The following is a 14,358-nucleotide window of genomic DNA, read 5'->3' on the forward strand; positions in this document are numbered from 1 at the left end:
ACCGTGCACCTGAACTCTAAGATCCCTCTGTTCTACTGCACCCCTTAAGGCCCTCTCATTTATCATGAAACTCCTACCTTGATTTGACTTTCCAAAATGCAAGATTTCACACTTATCTAGATTAAATTCCATTTGCCTTTGCTCAGCCCACTCCCCCAGCTGATCAAGGTCCTGCTGCAATTTCTGATAACCTTCCTCGCTGTCCATGATACTGCCTATTTTCGTGTCATCAGCAAACTTACTAATCATGCCTTGTACATTCTCATCCAAATTATTGATCTAAATAACAAATAGTAATGGGTCCAGCATCGATCCCTGAGACACGCCACTAGTCACAGGCCTCCAGCCTGACAAGCATCCTTTCACTTTTCTCTCTGCTTCCTGCCATCAAGCCAATTGTGCCTCCAATTTGCCAGCTCGCCCTGGATTCCATGTGATCGAACCTTCCAGAGCAGCCTACCATGTGAAACCTGATCAAAGGCCTTACTGAAATCCATAAAGACTCCGTCAACCTTTGTGGTCACTTCATCAAAGAACTCTAACAAATTAGTGAGGCATGATTTCCCAATCTCAAAGCCATGCTGACTACTCCTAACCTATACCTCAGAACCTTCTTGAGCAATTTATCCACCACAGGGTTACTGGTCTATAGTTCTCAGGTTTTTCTTTGTAGCCTTTCTTGAATAATGGCACAACATTCACTACCCTCCAGTTTTCTGGAATCGCACTGTGGCAAACGATGATGCAAGAATCTCAGCCAAGGCCCCCGCAATTTCTTCTCTAGCATCATGCAGTGTTCTTGGATATGTCTGGTCAGGACGAGGAGATTCGTCTATCTTCATATATTCTAATACATCTACGCCTCCTCGACTGTGATATGGACTGTCCCCAAATTCCCAAATGTTCATGTCTTTCTCCAGGGTGAACAGAGGAGAAATATTCATTGAAAACCTTGCCCATCTCCTGCAGTTCTACACATACATGTCCACTTTGGTCCTTGAGGGGTCCTATTCTCCCTCTCATTACTCTTTTTCCTTTAATATACTTAAAGTACCTCTTTGGATTCAACCTAACTTTCCCAGCCAAGGCTATCTCATGCCCCCTTTTCGCCCTCCTGATTTCCTTCTTCAGTAAACTCCCTGTATTCCCGACATACCTCGAGGGATTCCTTTGATCCCAGATGTCTTGAACCACGTCTCCTTCTTTCTTCTGGTCAAAGCCTCAATATCTTTGTCATCCAGGCTTCCCTATTCCTGCCAACCTTGCCCTTCACCCTCACAGGAACATATGGCACAGTGGCTCAGTGGTTAGCACTGCTGCCTCCCAGTGCCAGGGACCTGGGCTCGATTCCGGTCTGCTTGAAGTTTGCATATTCTCCCCGTGTCTGCGTGGGTTTCCACCAGGTGCTCTGGTTTCCTCCCATACTCCAAAGATGTGCAGGTTAGGTGAACTGGCCATGCTCAATTGCCCATACTGTTCAGCGATGTGTGGGTTAGGTACATTAGGGGTAAACGTGGGATAATAGAGTAGGGGAATGGTTCTGGGTGGGTTGCTCTTCCAAGGGTTGGTGTGGATTTGTTGAACTGAAGGGGCTGTTTCCACACCGTTGGGATTCGAAGTAAATATCGACCTTGAACTTTAGCTATCTCACTTGTGAAGGCCTCCCACTTGTCGGAGGTCCCTTTGCCTGCAAACAAACCACACCAATCAACCCCTACACGCATCTGTCTTACTCCATCAAAATTCGCCTTGCCCCAATTTAGAGCTTGAACCTGTAGACCAGTTTTGCCCCTGTCCATAACTATTTTATAATTAATAGAGCTATGGTCACTGGTCTCAAAGTGCTCCCCCAGTGTCACCTCTATCACCTGTCCTGCCCTATTTCCCAAGAATAGGTCAAATTTTGCCTCTTCCCGAATAGGACCCTCTATATACTGTTTGAGGAAACGTTCCTGATTGCACTTAACAAATTCCAGCCGATCTAAGACCTGAACGCTCTGGCAATCCCAGTCCATGTCAGAAAAATTAAGATCCCCTACTATGACAATCCTATTGCTCCTGCAAGTCTCCCCAATCTCCCTGCATATTTGTTCCTCTAATTCCCCTTGCCTATTTGGAGGCCTATAGTACATCCTCTAAAACGTCACCATCGCCAATCGAGTTTAAACCCTCCCTTGTAGCACAAGCAAACCTGGCCGCCAAGATATTGGTCCCCCTCCAGTTCAGGTGTAACCCATCCCTCTTGACCAAGTCACCTCTGCCCCAATGATCTAAAAATCTGAATCCCTGCCCCTGCACCAGTTCTTGAGCCAAGCATTCATCTGTCATATCCTGCTGTTCTTACCCTCACTATCATGTGGCATTGGAAGCAAAATGGAGATTATCACCAGAGTGGTCCTGGTTTTTAATTTTTTTCCTCGCTCTCTACAATTACTGTGCAGGACTTCATTCCTATTTCTACCTATGTTCTTTATGCCAATGTGCACAATGACTTCTGGCTGCTCACTCTACCCCTTGAAAACTTTCTGCAGCCGCTCTGAGACATCCTGGACCTTGGCACCTGGGAGGCAACACACCATCCTGGATTCCTGTTTGCAGCCACAGTATCCCCTGTCTGTCCCCCAACCAGCGAGTCTCCTATCACTAAGGTCCTATTGACCTTTACCCTTTCCCGCTCTGCCCCAAAGCCAGTCGCAGAGCCACCAACCTGGCTGCTGCCGCTTTCCCCTGAATGGTCATCCCCCAGAAGATTATCCACAATGGTATACTTGTTTTCGAGGGGAATGGCCACGTGGATTCCTGCACTCTCTGCCTACTCCCTTTGACATTCCTGGTGGTCACCCAGCTACACTCTGCCTGCACCTTAGGTGTGACCACCTCACTAAAACTCTTATCTATGATGTGCTCAGCACCTCGGATGATCCTGAGTACATCCATCTCCAGCTCCCGAACACGGTCACCCAGGAGCTGCAGCTGGGTGCACATCCCACAGATGTTGTCATCAGGGTCGATGGAAGTATCCCTGAGCTCCCACATCCTGCAGGAGGAATATGCGACTTCCCTCACTGCCATCTCATCTGCTGTAAAACTAAAAACTATTTTTTAGAAACCTAATGGAAAACTAATAGAATAAAAAATGATTCTTGACCAAATTCTGACACACAATTTCAAGTCCATTGTCTTTCATGGGGAATGCGTGTAACTGTGAAAGGCCAGCATTTGCTGCCCACTCTGAATTGCTCTTGAATTGACAGGCTTGCTTGGCCTTTTCAAAGGGCAATTAGGAGTTAACCATGTTTCTATGATCTGGAGCCACATGTAGGCCAGACCATGTAGGGAAGGCAGATTTGCAAATCAGATGCTCTATTTTTTAAATGACTATTATAGTTCTCATGGTCACAGTTACTGAAATTATATTTTTAACTCATCAATTGAACTAAAATTCCACTGTGGTGGGATTCAAGCCCATGTCCCCATAACATTAGCCCTGTCCTCTGGTCCAGCAGCATGCCCAGTGACACTACCACTACACCACCAGCTTCCCAGTCAGAGAAGTTCCCTAATCACATTGAAGGTGTATCGAAGAAGTGAGGTGTAGCTTGTATTCATATAGCACCTTCTGGTCCTGCATCGGCACTTGATCCCACAACCCTCCGACTTAGAAGGAAGAGGCAGCAGCCACCCTTACCTGGCTGGATGTTCTCCCTTACGATGGTCACATGGTGGTCCCGGTCAGGCCTCGTGTGCTCGTGCCAGAATCCAATGACGTGGCCCAGCTCGTGCACGACAATCCCAAATTTGTCGCAGTTCTTCCCGATGGAGATGGCCTGGGGTCCTCCACCTCTCCGACCCACATAGGAACAACAGCTGTAGAGAAGCAAACCACACAGAGCCTTGTGAGAAATGGAAGGGGCCTTTCGTTTCTTGGTGGACCAACAATATCTCTGCCAATTCTGAACAGTCCTCACCCCACCATGTCCCTCACCCTCAGTGCTACCGCTACCATTTGGACGTGGGACATTGACACTGGGGAGGGCAGATGGCTAGCATCATATGACTTCAACTTAAGATCAACCCCAAAATTTGTCCAATCGTCCTTTCCCAATCTATTAATACACTGCTCCCATGCTAACAGCACGGAAAAGAATTTAAGCAACAATTCTACTCCAACTCCCCATGCCCCCAGCATGACACAAAGCCCCACTTTTCAAGGAGCTGATAGGGGCTGAAGGAAGTAGAGGCAAAGGGAGGGGAGGAAATGGGAAAAGAGGAGGAAATGGTTCAAATGACATTCTGAACAGAACATTTCCACTCCTATAGGCCCTGGCAGGTCAGCATTTACATTTTGAGTCCTCCCTTGGCTGTTAAGATGTGAGGTGGGACTCTAATCCAGAGCTCAGGGCTCAGAGCCAGGAACATTACCTGGGTGCACGTTTCTCCCCAGCTCACTCCCCTCCCATTTATTCCCAGCTCCCTCGTACACACTCCTCCGCCCCCACAATTCCTGATGAAGGGCTTATGGCTGAAACATCAATTTTTCCTGCTCCTTGGATGCTGCCAAACTTGCTGTGCTTTTCCAGCACCACACCTGTTGACTCTGATCTCCAGCATCAGCAGTCTGCACTTTCTTCCAGCACACAACCTTCCCTAACAGGAAGTGGAAAGTGATCAAATTATCCCCTTGGTTTTGCAATGTTATTTGAGGGAGAAATATGAACAAATATAAATTGCCCTCCTTTGAAAAAAACAGGCACTTGGGGCTTCAGGTTAAGAAAGGGGGATTAATTTCAAGTTAGTGCTGGGCTGCTCAGGGGAGAGGAATCACTTCTTCAGACATTGGGTAAATCTGGATCTCATTCTTCCCCGATAAAGAAAAAACTCTGGAGTAGTTTGTAAACTTCAAACCTGAGACTGAAAGATTTCAGTCGTATTTGTAATAGGGAGCCAAGTTAAGCAAACAGGGTTTGATAGAAAATTATCTGTTCATGGAACAAGGGCATCTCTGGCAATGCTTGCATTTGTTGCCCATCCTTACTTGCCCTTGAATGGCTTGCTAGGGCCATTTCAGAGGGCAGTTAAGAGTTATCCACATTGCAATGGATCTTACAGGCCAAACTGGGTAAGGATGGGAGATTTCCCTCCATAAAGGACATTATGAAACCAAAACCATCGAAGTTAGCATTGTGGTTTCCAATTCCAGATTTTTATTAACTCAGTTAGAATTCTACCAGCTGCCATTGTGAGATTTGAACCCACATCCCCTGAGCACTAATCTGAGCTTTTGGATGACAAGTCCACTGGCTTCACCACTGTCACCTGGATACAGAGTAACAGCAGTGATCTGGTTTCACTGTGGGGAAAAAGCCCAAAGAGCACAGCGGCCTGTCCTTCTGCTCGATGTTCATGTGGTGAAGTGAGAGATTTTGCTGTTACATGCTCGCATGCCGCCTGTTATTATTTCCCCACAGCCGAAAGGGCCAACTGCTTGAAGGGTTTCACGCTGCTTGTGTCACGAGAATAAATCACATCTCACACTCCACATGACGGCTCTTGGTGATCTTCCATCACAAGGACTGCATTAGCCCCTCGCCTCGGGTACCTTAACAACAGGCCAAGAAGTTTGTTGACACCAGCTCTCATCGGCACAAGGCTACACACAACACTTCACATCTGTTCCTTCAGGAAACTGTTAAATCCCCTCTGACAAAGGTATTTGTTTCACTTCTGGGCCCCTATGGGATCCAGGTTCATGTTTACAATTGAAACTCTCCGACCTCAGTGTCCACAGAACGATTTGAGATTAGGTAAATATTTTACAGGGCATTGACTTGACATTAGGCTGATCTGACTGGCTGTGGGCATCAGCAAATTGTGGCAAAGCAGAGGAGAACTGTCCCCACAGAGAGCTGGCATAGGCATGGCTTCCTTCTGTGCTGAAACTGCCCTACTATCCTTAATCGTCAGTGAGTAGTCAGCTGCATCAGGGGTGCAGCTATGGGAGTCAGTAATACTGACACTGGAGCTGCCCGATGTCACAATATCCGAGTCAGTTCAAGACCTGTGATGGGGGTGGAGGCCAGAGCAACTGGTTGTAGAACACAGATTCGGGACCACTGCTGCCAGGATTGAACTGAATACTGTCTTGAAAGATAGATTCAGTTGTTACTTCCAGGGTGAATGGCCACCATCTTTGCTTTATGACTCTGACATTTAACCAAAAGTAGTGCATCTTTAAAGGTCACGATCTCTTGCTTTCAAGGGTCATGTCTGAAAACCCTTTACTGATCTGAGTTCTGTTGTCAATGAGTGTGGATCTACATCTTAACATTGCCACTTCATTAAACGCGATTGTTTCATTCCAAGATGTCCACGTGGGGGCAATGAAAAATGTCACACTGACGAATTGAACGATGTTTGTAATGTGAGGCCAAAACTCAATGAGTAGAAAGAATTGTACTCTGCATCTAACCCCAAGCTATAATTGCCCTGTGAATATTCGATGGAGACAGTGCAAAAAGAGCTTTACAATGTATCAAAACCTTGAGCTGCATCTCTCCTGGGAGCGCTTGATGAGGGCAGCGTAGAAGGAGCTTCACACTGTATCGAACCCCAAACTGTACCTGGCCTGGGAGCATTTGATGGGGAGAGTGTAGAGGGAACTTTAATCTACACCTAACCCTGTCTTGTTCCTGCTCTGGAGTGTTTGGCTGGGACAGTGCAGAGGGAGGGTTTCCTCTGTATCTAATTCCATGCTATACCTGTCCTGCAAAACGCTGGTACTCAAGTTCTGAAATGCAAGTATTTAATTCCCAGCATTAATCATGCTTTTATTCGATGAACATCCATCACTTTTATGAGCAAAAACATCATTAAAATGTTGTTTTGATTGCCAAGCTATTTCCCGCTGTTGACACAGTGTTAACCCCCTGAGAAATAAATTCTATTAGTCGTAAAACCTCATCTGTTCCTGTTAAACTCTTTCACGAAAATAAAAAAGGCAAAGGTTTAAAGCCCCATATTTTACTTTGTAATATTCCCTTCCATCTTGTTGAATTTAATTGCTGTCCAGGAACATGCATATGCAATGATCCGTGTTCACAAACACATTACATTGAACCATAAGCACATAATGAGGCCTTTCTGCCCAATGTGTCCATGCCAGTTTATTCAGCAAGCTTCCAATTTGACCGATTCTCCCCTTTCCCTTTAACCCTGTGCAGTTTTCCTTTTACCACCAATTCCTTTCGGCAAGTTACAATTGAATCTGTTTTCACCAGCTTTCCAGGGAATCCATTCACGACCATAATAACAAACACTCTCTACTCATCAGTCCCTCTGTTTCCACTGTCCTGAGTTATAGATGTTAAGTGCGTCGGTGTCAGAGGCATTGGTTCCTCACAGACACTTACCCACAGGGTCTGTACGTGAAAACAATATAGCTTTCTTCATCTGTGCGTTCCAGGAATGTGACACAGGTATGCTTCTCCCAGTGCCTCATCGCCTGCCTGAAGATAGCTCTCTGGCTTCCTGTAAAACAGCGTAGATTCTATTCAAGCATTTCAGACAAGCCAAGCAGAAAGCATAAGGCAGCTTCAGGATGCACACCTGCAGTGAGCCATCCCATTCTAATCCCCGCTGGTGCCTGCAAAATGCTCTCCTCAACTCCTTACCCTCTTTCTGCCGATTCACTTCTCAACGCGGCACGGTGGCACAGTGGTTAGCACTGCTGCCTCGCAGCGCCAGAGACCCGGGTCAATTCCCGACTCAGGCGACTAACTGTGTGGAGTTTGCACGTTCTCCCCGTGTCTGCGTGGGTTTCCTCCGGGTGCTCCGGTTTCCTCCCACAGTCCAAAGATGTGCAGGTCAGGTGAATTGGCCATGCTAAATTGCCCGTAGTGTTAGGTAAGGGGTAAACGTAAGGGTATGGGTGGGTTGCGCTTCGGCGGGGCGGTGTGGACTTGTTGGGCCGAAGGGCCTGTTTCCACATTGTAAGTAATCTAATCTAAAAACGCTGTGCATAGAATGAATGATAGCCAAAGTTGCAATCTCCTGCGAGACTGCAAGCATACCATAGGCACTTATCCAAGCAAGATTTACACTGACAGATTAGCTGTTTCTACGTCTTTTATGAAATTAATTCCTGCTCTCTCGTTGCCTGCTTGCTTGACATCCCAATCTCCTAACCCAAATATTTTACTTGCTTTTTCAAACCCAGGGTCTAACCATTTGTTTAAGTAACTTTTAGTTGTCAGTACATTCAATACATAGGAACAGCTCAGTAAATCAAAGCCAACTTGCCAAACAATCAGCACCCTTTTCTTTTAGAGGCTAAATTGGTGTGACTCTTTGACGTTTGGCAGTTTTTTCTTGTCCTGATGAGCGCAGGACAAAAAGACTCTTCAAGGATATTCAAAAATAGTTGTGCGTTCATCTTAATGAAGCCCAGTAAGCGGATTGGTCCAATTAAGGTAGGCTGGATCCCATTGAAGGAAAGGGATACCACTCACCAGTGAAATTTCCTCCGATCACGTAAGGGATCACTCCCTCAGGCCAGACGCGTTCAGGGCGGGAGGTGGAAGCTCGGCGTGTTCGACTACGAGTCTCGTTCTTCCGGAACTTTCTGCCCCTTCTCTTGCCTCTTGCATTCCGCAGTCTATCACCTACACAGGAGCAGGAGGAAGTCTGAGAACAGGCAATCGCACAATTTCCAACAAAAAGCAATCCTGTAGTTCAGGTTAGATATGAGAGCTGTGCGAAGCAATAGATTCAAACATGGTGTATCGTGGAGGCGAATTCTACTCAGTTCAGTCTCCAGATTTTGTTGAAAAGGGTCAGGAGAAGAGACAGACCTTTAAGGAAAATGTCTGCTCCAAAACGACAGCTGCCCAACAACACAGCAAGAAGACAGGAACACAGAATAGTTGCAGCACTGACAGAGTCCATTGAGACTGTCAAACCCCATGCCAGCTCTCTGCAAAAACAACTGGACCTGTCCCACCACACTGAAGAATCAGAAGAAATTCTCCCCCTCCCTATAGTGAGTTCAAAAGCTGAGCGTCCACCAGCTCAGCCACTTGGCATGTTAAAGGTTCTTACGCAGATGTTCACGTGGCAGTGAAATCTGCCTGACTGTAATGGAAAGCTTTCAATAAAAGCTGTATTTAGCTTTCCCTCCCCATTTCCCATCACCAACGTCTCCACCCTCTGATCTCTGCTGGACAGATTAATTCTCATTGAAAGAAGGCACCAGTTTAGATCCCCCATTCACATGTGCACTGGGTGAGTGCCAGCCAGAATCTAGCCTGAGGGGGCCAGGGTAGAGCCAGGACCCACAAGTGTTCACTTCCTAAACAGCTGCACAGCAATCTGAAGCGGGATTCCTGCCCCATTTACATTCTCCAAATAACCCAATGGAGCTTTATTAATATGGCAGGGATAGTGTGCACTTTTACCTCGTCGTGCCTTGCTGCTGAGTCGGCCCACTCTACTGTCCCTCGAGAGGCTTGTTTCGTTTGAGTGCCAATTGCTGAGCTGATCTGAGGGGGAAAGTAAAAGAACTGTTCATTTTATTTTCGTCAGTTCAACAGGAATCACTGTCAGAATTTAAGGTGCTAAGTTTGTTTCCAAAATTATTAATGTCATTATCACACAACTGTACAATAGACACATGCTGTCCAACTCCCCTGATTGACAGAAGTTTTATCCAATTGAATTGGCTTATGTTAAATCTAGGAAACGATGATTGAGGGTTGGAAATTTGTGTACTGAAAGTGTATGGATGCACAAGTGTATATGTGACAGATGAATATATTTGCATGTCTGTGTGTATTTATAGCAGCTATGCATATGAAAGTACATGTGTGGTGTGTACATTCATGCATGCACATGTGCAGGAGTCCGTATGACTGTGTGTGCAACTGTATTTATTTACTTCATTCACGGGGTGAGTGCTTCGCTGGCATATTTTGCCCATCCCCAGGGGGCATGCAAGAGTCAACCACATTGCTGTGGGTTTGCAATCACACGTAGACCAGACCAGGTAAAGATGACAATTTCCATTCCAAAAGGACATTAGTGAACCAGACAGGGTTTTCCAAAAATCGACAATGGCTTCATGGTCATGATTAGACACTTAATTCCAGATTTTTATTGAATTCAAATTCCACCGTCTGCCATGGCTGAATTCAAACCCAGAACGTTGCCTGGATTAAGAGACCAGTGATAATACCACTAGGCCCCTGTCTCCCTCTGTTTGCGTGTAAGTAAATGAGTGTTTGTGACTTAATGTGCAACCATGCAGGCATCTGAATGTGTCAGAGTGAGTCTGTAGGAGTATATATGTGTGAGAGAATGAGTCTGTATCCGTAAGTATATTTATGTGAGTGTATGTGTGACAATGTGTACACATATGTGTACAAGTGTTTTGATCACAGAATCATTTTATTCTCATGTGTGCAAGCTACGGTGTATGCATTTCTGACAGTGTATGAAAATAAGTGGGTGTACTAATGTGTGTTGCAGCGTATGCAAGTGGGTATATGTGGCTAAGGCAGATCGAGGCACGATATTCCATGGATTCACACCACTTCGCCTCCACAGTGTTCAACAGCCAGTTCTGGAAGGAAGTGTAGAGAAGGTGAACATGTAGAACAGTACCTAATGATGGTCAGTGCCTTCAAGGTGAAATGGGCAGAAAAAAATCAGACTTCACTGTAATGATAAATAAAGTGGAACAGAGGATAGACCACAAATTTTAAACAGAGAAAAGTCGGTTGGAAATTTTGCTTTTTAAACAAAATCCATGCTGAAATATATCGCAACAACTACTGACTGCAGTTTATACATGTGAAACAAAGAACTGGCCGACAGGTTATCACGATGACCCTGGATGTACTGAGATAATACAGATGGACCCAGTCACCTCTCTCATCTCTGAGTAAGTAATTTGCTGGTACAGTCCTCTAACACAAAGCTGGTGTTGTGTTACACCCCAATTGTATTTAATTTCAGTAAATTCAGGACCTTCAACTCTCACTCTTAAAGCATTAGGATGCTTTACTTCTGAAACAAGTAAAGTCTGAGGTGCAAGGTACCGTCAAGTTGGTAAAGAGCAGGAAATAAAGGCAAGTCTAAATTTTAAAAACATACAAGGTCAAGTGGAAGCTAAAGAGTTATAATTCATGGTGTCCTAATATGTTCTGCTTAAAATCAATGCAATTAGGGAACTGTAGTGCAGTGGTAATATTACTTACTTCATAATTATGAAGCCTAGACTAACGTTCTGGAAACATAAGTTGATATTCAATCACTGTAGCTCAGCAATTTAAAGTTAATGAACCAATCTCGACTAAAATGCCAGTCTCATTTCTCATGATCATGAAGCTACTGCATTGTCATAATTCACTTCAGGGGAGGAAATCTATCAATCTTACCTGCTTTGGTCTACACTGTCTCCTGCCTCACAGCTCTCGATACTTGCCCAACCCCTGGAAATGCCTCTTGTGCCATTTGTTTGTACGGAGGTGCTTTAGAAAGGACCATGGCAATTGGAGCTACACCACATGGCCTCCAGGGATCCAAGGTGGCAGCTCACTACCCCTTTCACATGGGCGCTTTGGGATTGGTCATAACTGCTAGCCCAGACAGCAAGGCTTGCTTTGCAATAAATGCATTCAAAGAAAGGCTGCTACAGACTGAGGATCAGACATCTGGCTTATTCACAAAATAGTGGATTCCTTTAACACCTTAGACTAATAAAAAAACACTACCATGCTCAGATTAAAAACTAACATCAGCTATCATTTATAGACGCACTGAGTTAGGATGTCATGTTGTGGCCATACAGGACATTGGTGAGGCATTCAATTCTGGGGGTCTCCATGCCATGGGAAAGATGTTGTGAAACTTGAGAGGGTTCAGAAAAGATTTACAAGGATATTGTCAGGGTTGAAGGGTTTAAGCTAAAGGGTGAGACTGAAATAGGCTGGGGCTTTTTTTCCCTGTTGCGCTGCAATCTGAGGGATGACCTTACGGAGGTTTCTTCAATCATGAGGGGCATGGATAGGGTAAAGAGCCAAGGTCTTTTTTCCAGGGTAGGGGAATCCAAAACTGGAGGGCATTGGTTTAAGGTGAGAGGGGGAAGATTTAAAATACACCTAAGGAGTAATGATTTTGCACAGAGGGTGGGGCATTTATGGAATGATGACAGAGGAGGTGGAGGACACTGGGAAAATTACAACATTTAAGAGACATGAATAGGAAAGGTTGAGATGGACATATGCTAAATGTTGGCAAATGGGACTAGATTAATTTAGGATGTCTGGTTGGCATGAACGAGTTAGACCGAACAGTCTGTTTATGTGATATACAACTCTTTGACTCTTTAAGAGGGCTGTACTGATTACAGTCATAGAGATGTACAGCACAGAAACAGACCCTTTGGTCCAACTCGTCCATGCAGACCAGATATCCCAACCCAATCTAGTCCCACCTGCCAGCACCCAGCCCACATAACTCCAAACCCTTCCTAATCGTATACCCATCCAGATGCCTTTTAAATGTTGCAATTGTACCAGCCTCCACCGCTTCCTCTGGCAGCTCATTGCACACACGTACCACCCTCTGCATGAAAAAGTTACCCTTAGGTCTCTTTTATATCTTTCCCCTCTCACCCTGAACCTATGCCCTCTACTTCTGGACTCCCCCACCTCAGGAAAGAGACTTTGTCTATTTATCCTATCCATGCCCCTCATGATTTCTAAACCTCTATAAGGTCACCCCTCAGCCTCCGACGGTCCTGGGAAAATAGCCCCAGCCTGTCCAGCCTCTCCCTGCAGCTCAAACCCTCCAACCCTGGCAACATCCTTGTAAATCTTTTCTGAACCCTTTCAAGTTTCACAACATCTTCCCGATAGGAAGGAGACCAGAATTGCACGCAATATTCCAAAAGTGGCCTAACCAATGTCCTGTACAGCTACAACATGACCTCCCAACTCCTGTACTCAATACTCTGACCAATAAAGGAAAGCATACCAAACACCTTCACTATCCTATCTACCTGACTCTACCTGCACCCCAAAGTCTCTTTGTTCAGCAATACTCCCTAGGACCTTACCATCAAGTAAAAAAGTCCTGCTAAGATTTGCTTTCCCAAAATGCAGCACCTCACATTTATCTAAATTAAAATCCATGGGAACCTTGTCGAACGCCTTACTGAAGTCCACAAAGATCACATCCACCACTCTGCCCTCATCAATCCTCTTCGTTACTTCTTCAAAAAGCTCAATCAAGTTTGTGAGACATTATTCCCCATGCACAAAACCATGTTGACTACCCCTATCCTTTCCAAATACATGTAAATCCTATCCCTCAGGATTCCCTCCAACAACTTGCCCACCACCAACGTCAGGCTCACTGGTTTAGAGTTCCCTGGCTTGTCCTTACCACTCTTCTTAAACAGAGTCCTATGACCACGTTAGCCAATCGCCAGTCTTCCGGCACCTCACCTGTGACTATTGATGATACAAATATCTCAGCAAGGGGCCCAGCAATCACTTTTCTGGCTTCCCACAGAGTTCTTGGGTACACCTGATCAGGTCCTGGAGATTTATCCACTTTTATGTGTTTCAAGATATCCAGTACGTTCTCCTCTGTAATATGGACATTTTTCAAGCTGTCACCATCCATTTCCCTACATTCTATATCTTCCATGTTCTTTTCCACAGTTAACACTGATGCAAAATACTCATTTAGTATCTCCCTGATCTCCTATGGCTCCACACAAAGGCCGCCTATTCTCTCCCTAGTTACCCTTTTGTCCTTAATCTACTTTTCATCATTTATATGCATGATTTGGATGTGAGAATAAGAGGTATAGTTAGTAAGTTAGCACATGACACCAAAATTGGAGAATCTATTTGGATTCTCCTTAACTCTATTTGCCAAAGCTATCTCATGTCCCCTTTTTGCCGTCCTGATTTCCCTCTTAAATATATTCCTCCTGCCTTTATACTCTTCTCAGGATTCACTCGATCTATCTTGTCTATACCTGACATATGCTTCCTTCTTTCTCTTAACTAAACCCTCAATTTCTTTAGTCATCCAGCATTCCCCACAACTACCAGCCTTTCCTTTCACCCTAACAGGAACATACTGTCTGTGGATTCCTGTTATCTCATTTCTGAAGGCTTCCCATTTTCCAGCCATCCTTTTAACTGCAAACATCTGTGTTTGAAAGTTTTTGCCTAATACCATCAAAATTAGCCTTTCTCCGGTATAGAACTTCAACTTTTAGATCTGGTCTATCATTTTCTATCACTAATTTAAAACTAATAGAATTATGGTCGCTGGCCCTAAAGT

At 45.0% G+C, this 14,358-nt stretch overlaps 1 protein-coding gene across 1 annotated transcript in view; it reads right to left on the bottom strand.

The window, feature by feature from the left end:
- Positions 1-14,358, bottom strand: part of LOC122543176 (bone morphogenetic protein 1-like) — a 132,784-nt gene that overhangs the window by 55,101 nt on the left and 63,325 nt on the right. Inside the window, exons 3-6 of the mRNA XM_043681598.1 lie at positions 9,453-9,536; positions 8,508-8,660; positions 7,410-7,527; positions 3,689-3,867 (exon numbers count right to left, since the gene is read on the bottom strand). Coding sequence (XP_043537533.1) covers positions 3,689-3,867; positions 7,410-7,527; positions 8,508-8,660; positions 9,453-9,536 — 534 coding nt within the window. The remainder of the gene's footprint in view (positions 1-3,688; positions 3,868-7,409; positions 7,528-8,507; positions 8,661-9,452; positions 9,537-14,358) is intronic.

This window comes from Chiloscyllium plagiosum, chromosome 42 (genome assembly GCF_004010195.1).
Source record: "Chiloscyllium plagiosum isolate BGI_BamShark_2017 chromosome 42, ASM401019v2, whole genome shotgun sequence".
Lineage (NCBI taxonomy): Eukaryota > Metazoa > Chordata > Chondrichthyes > Orectolobiformes > Hemiscylliidae > Chiloscyllium > Chiloscyllium plagiosum.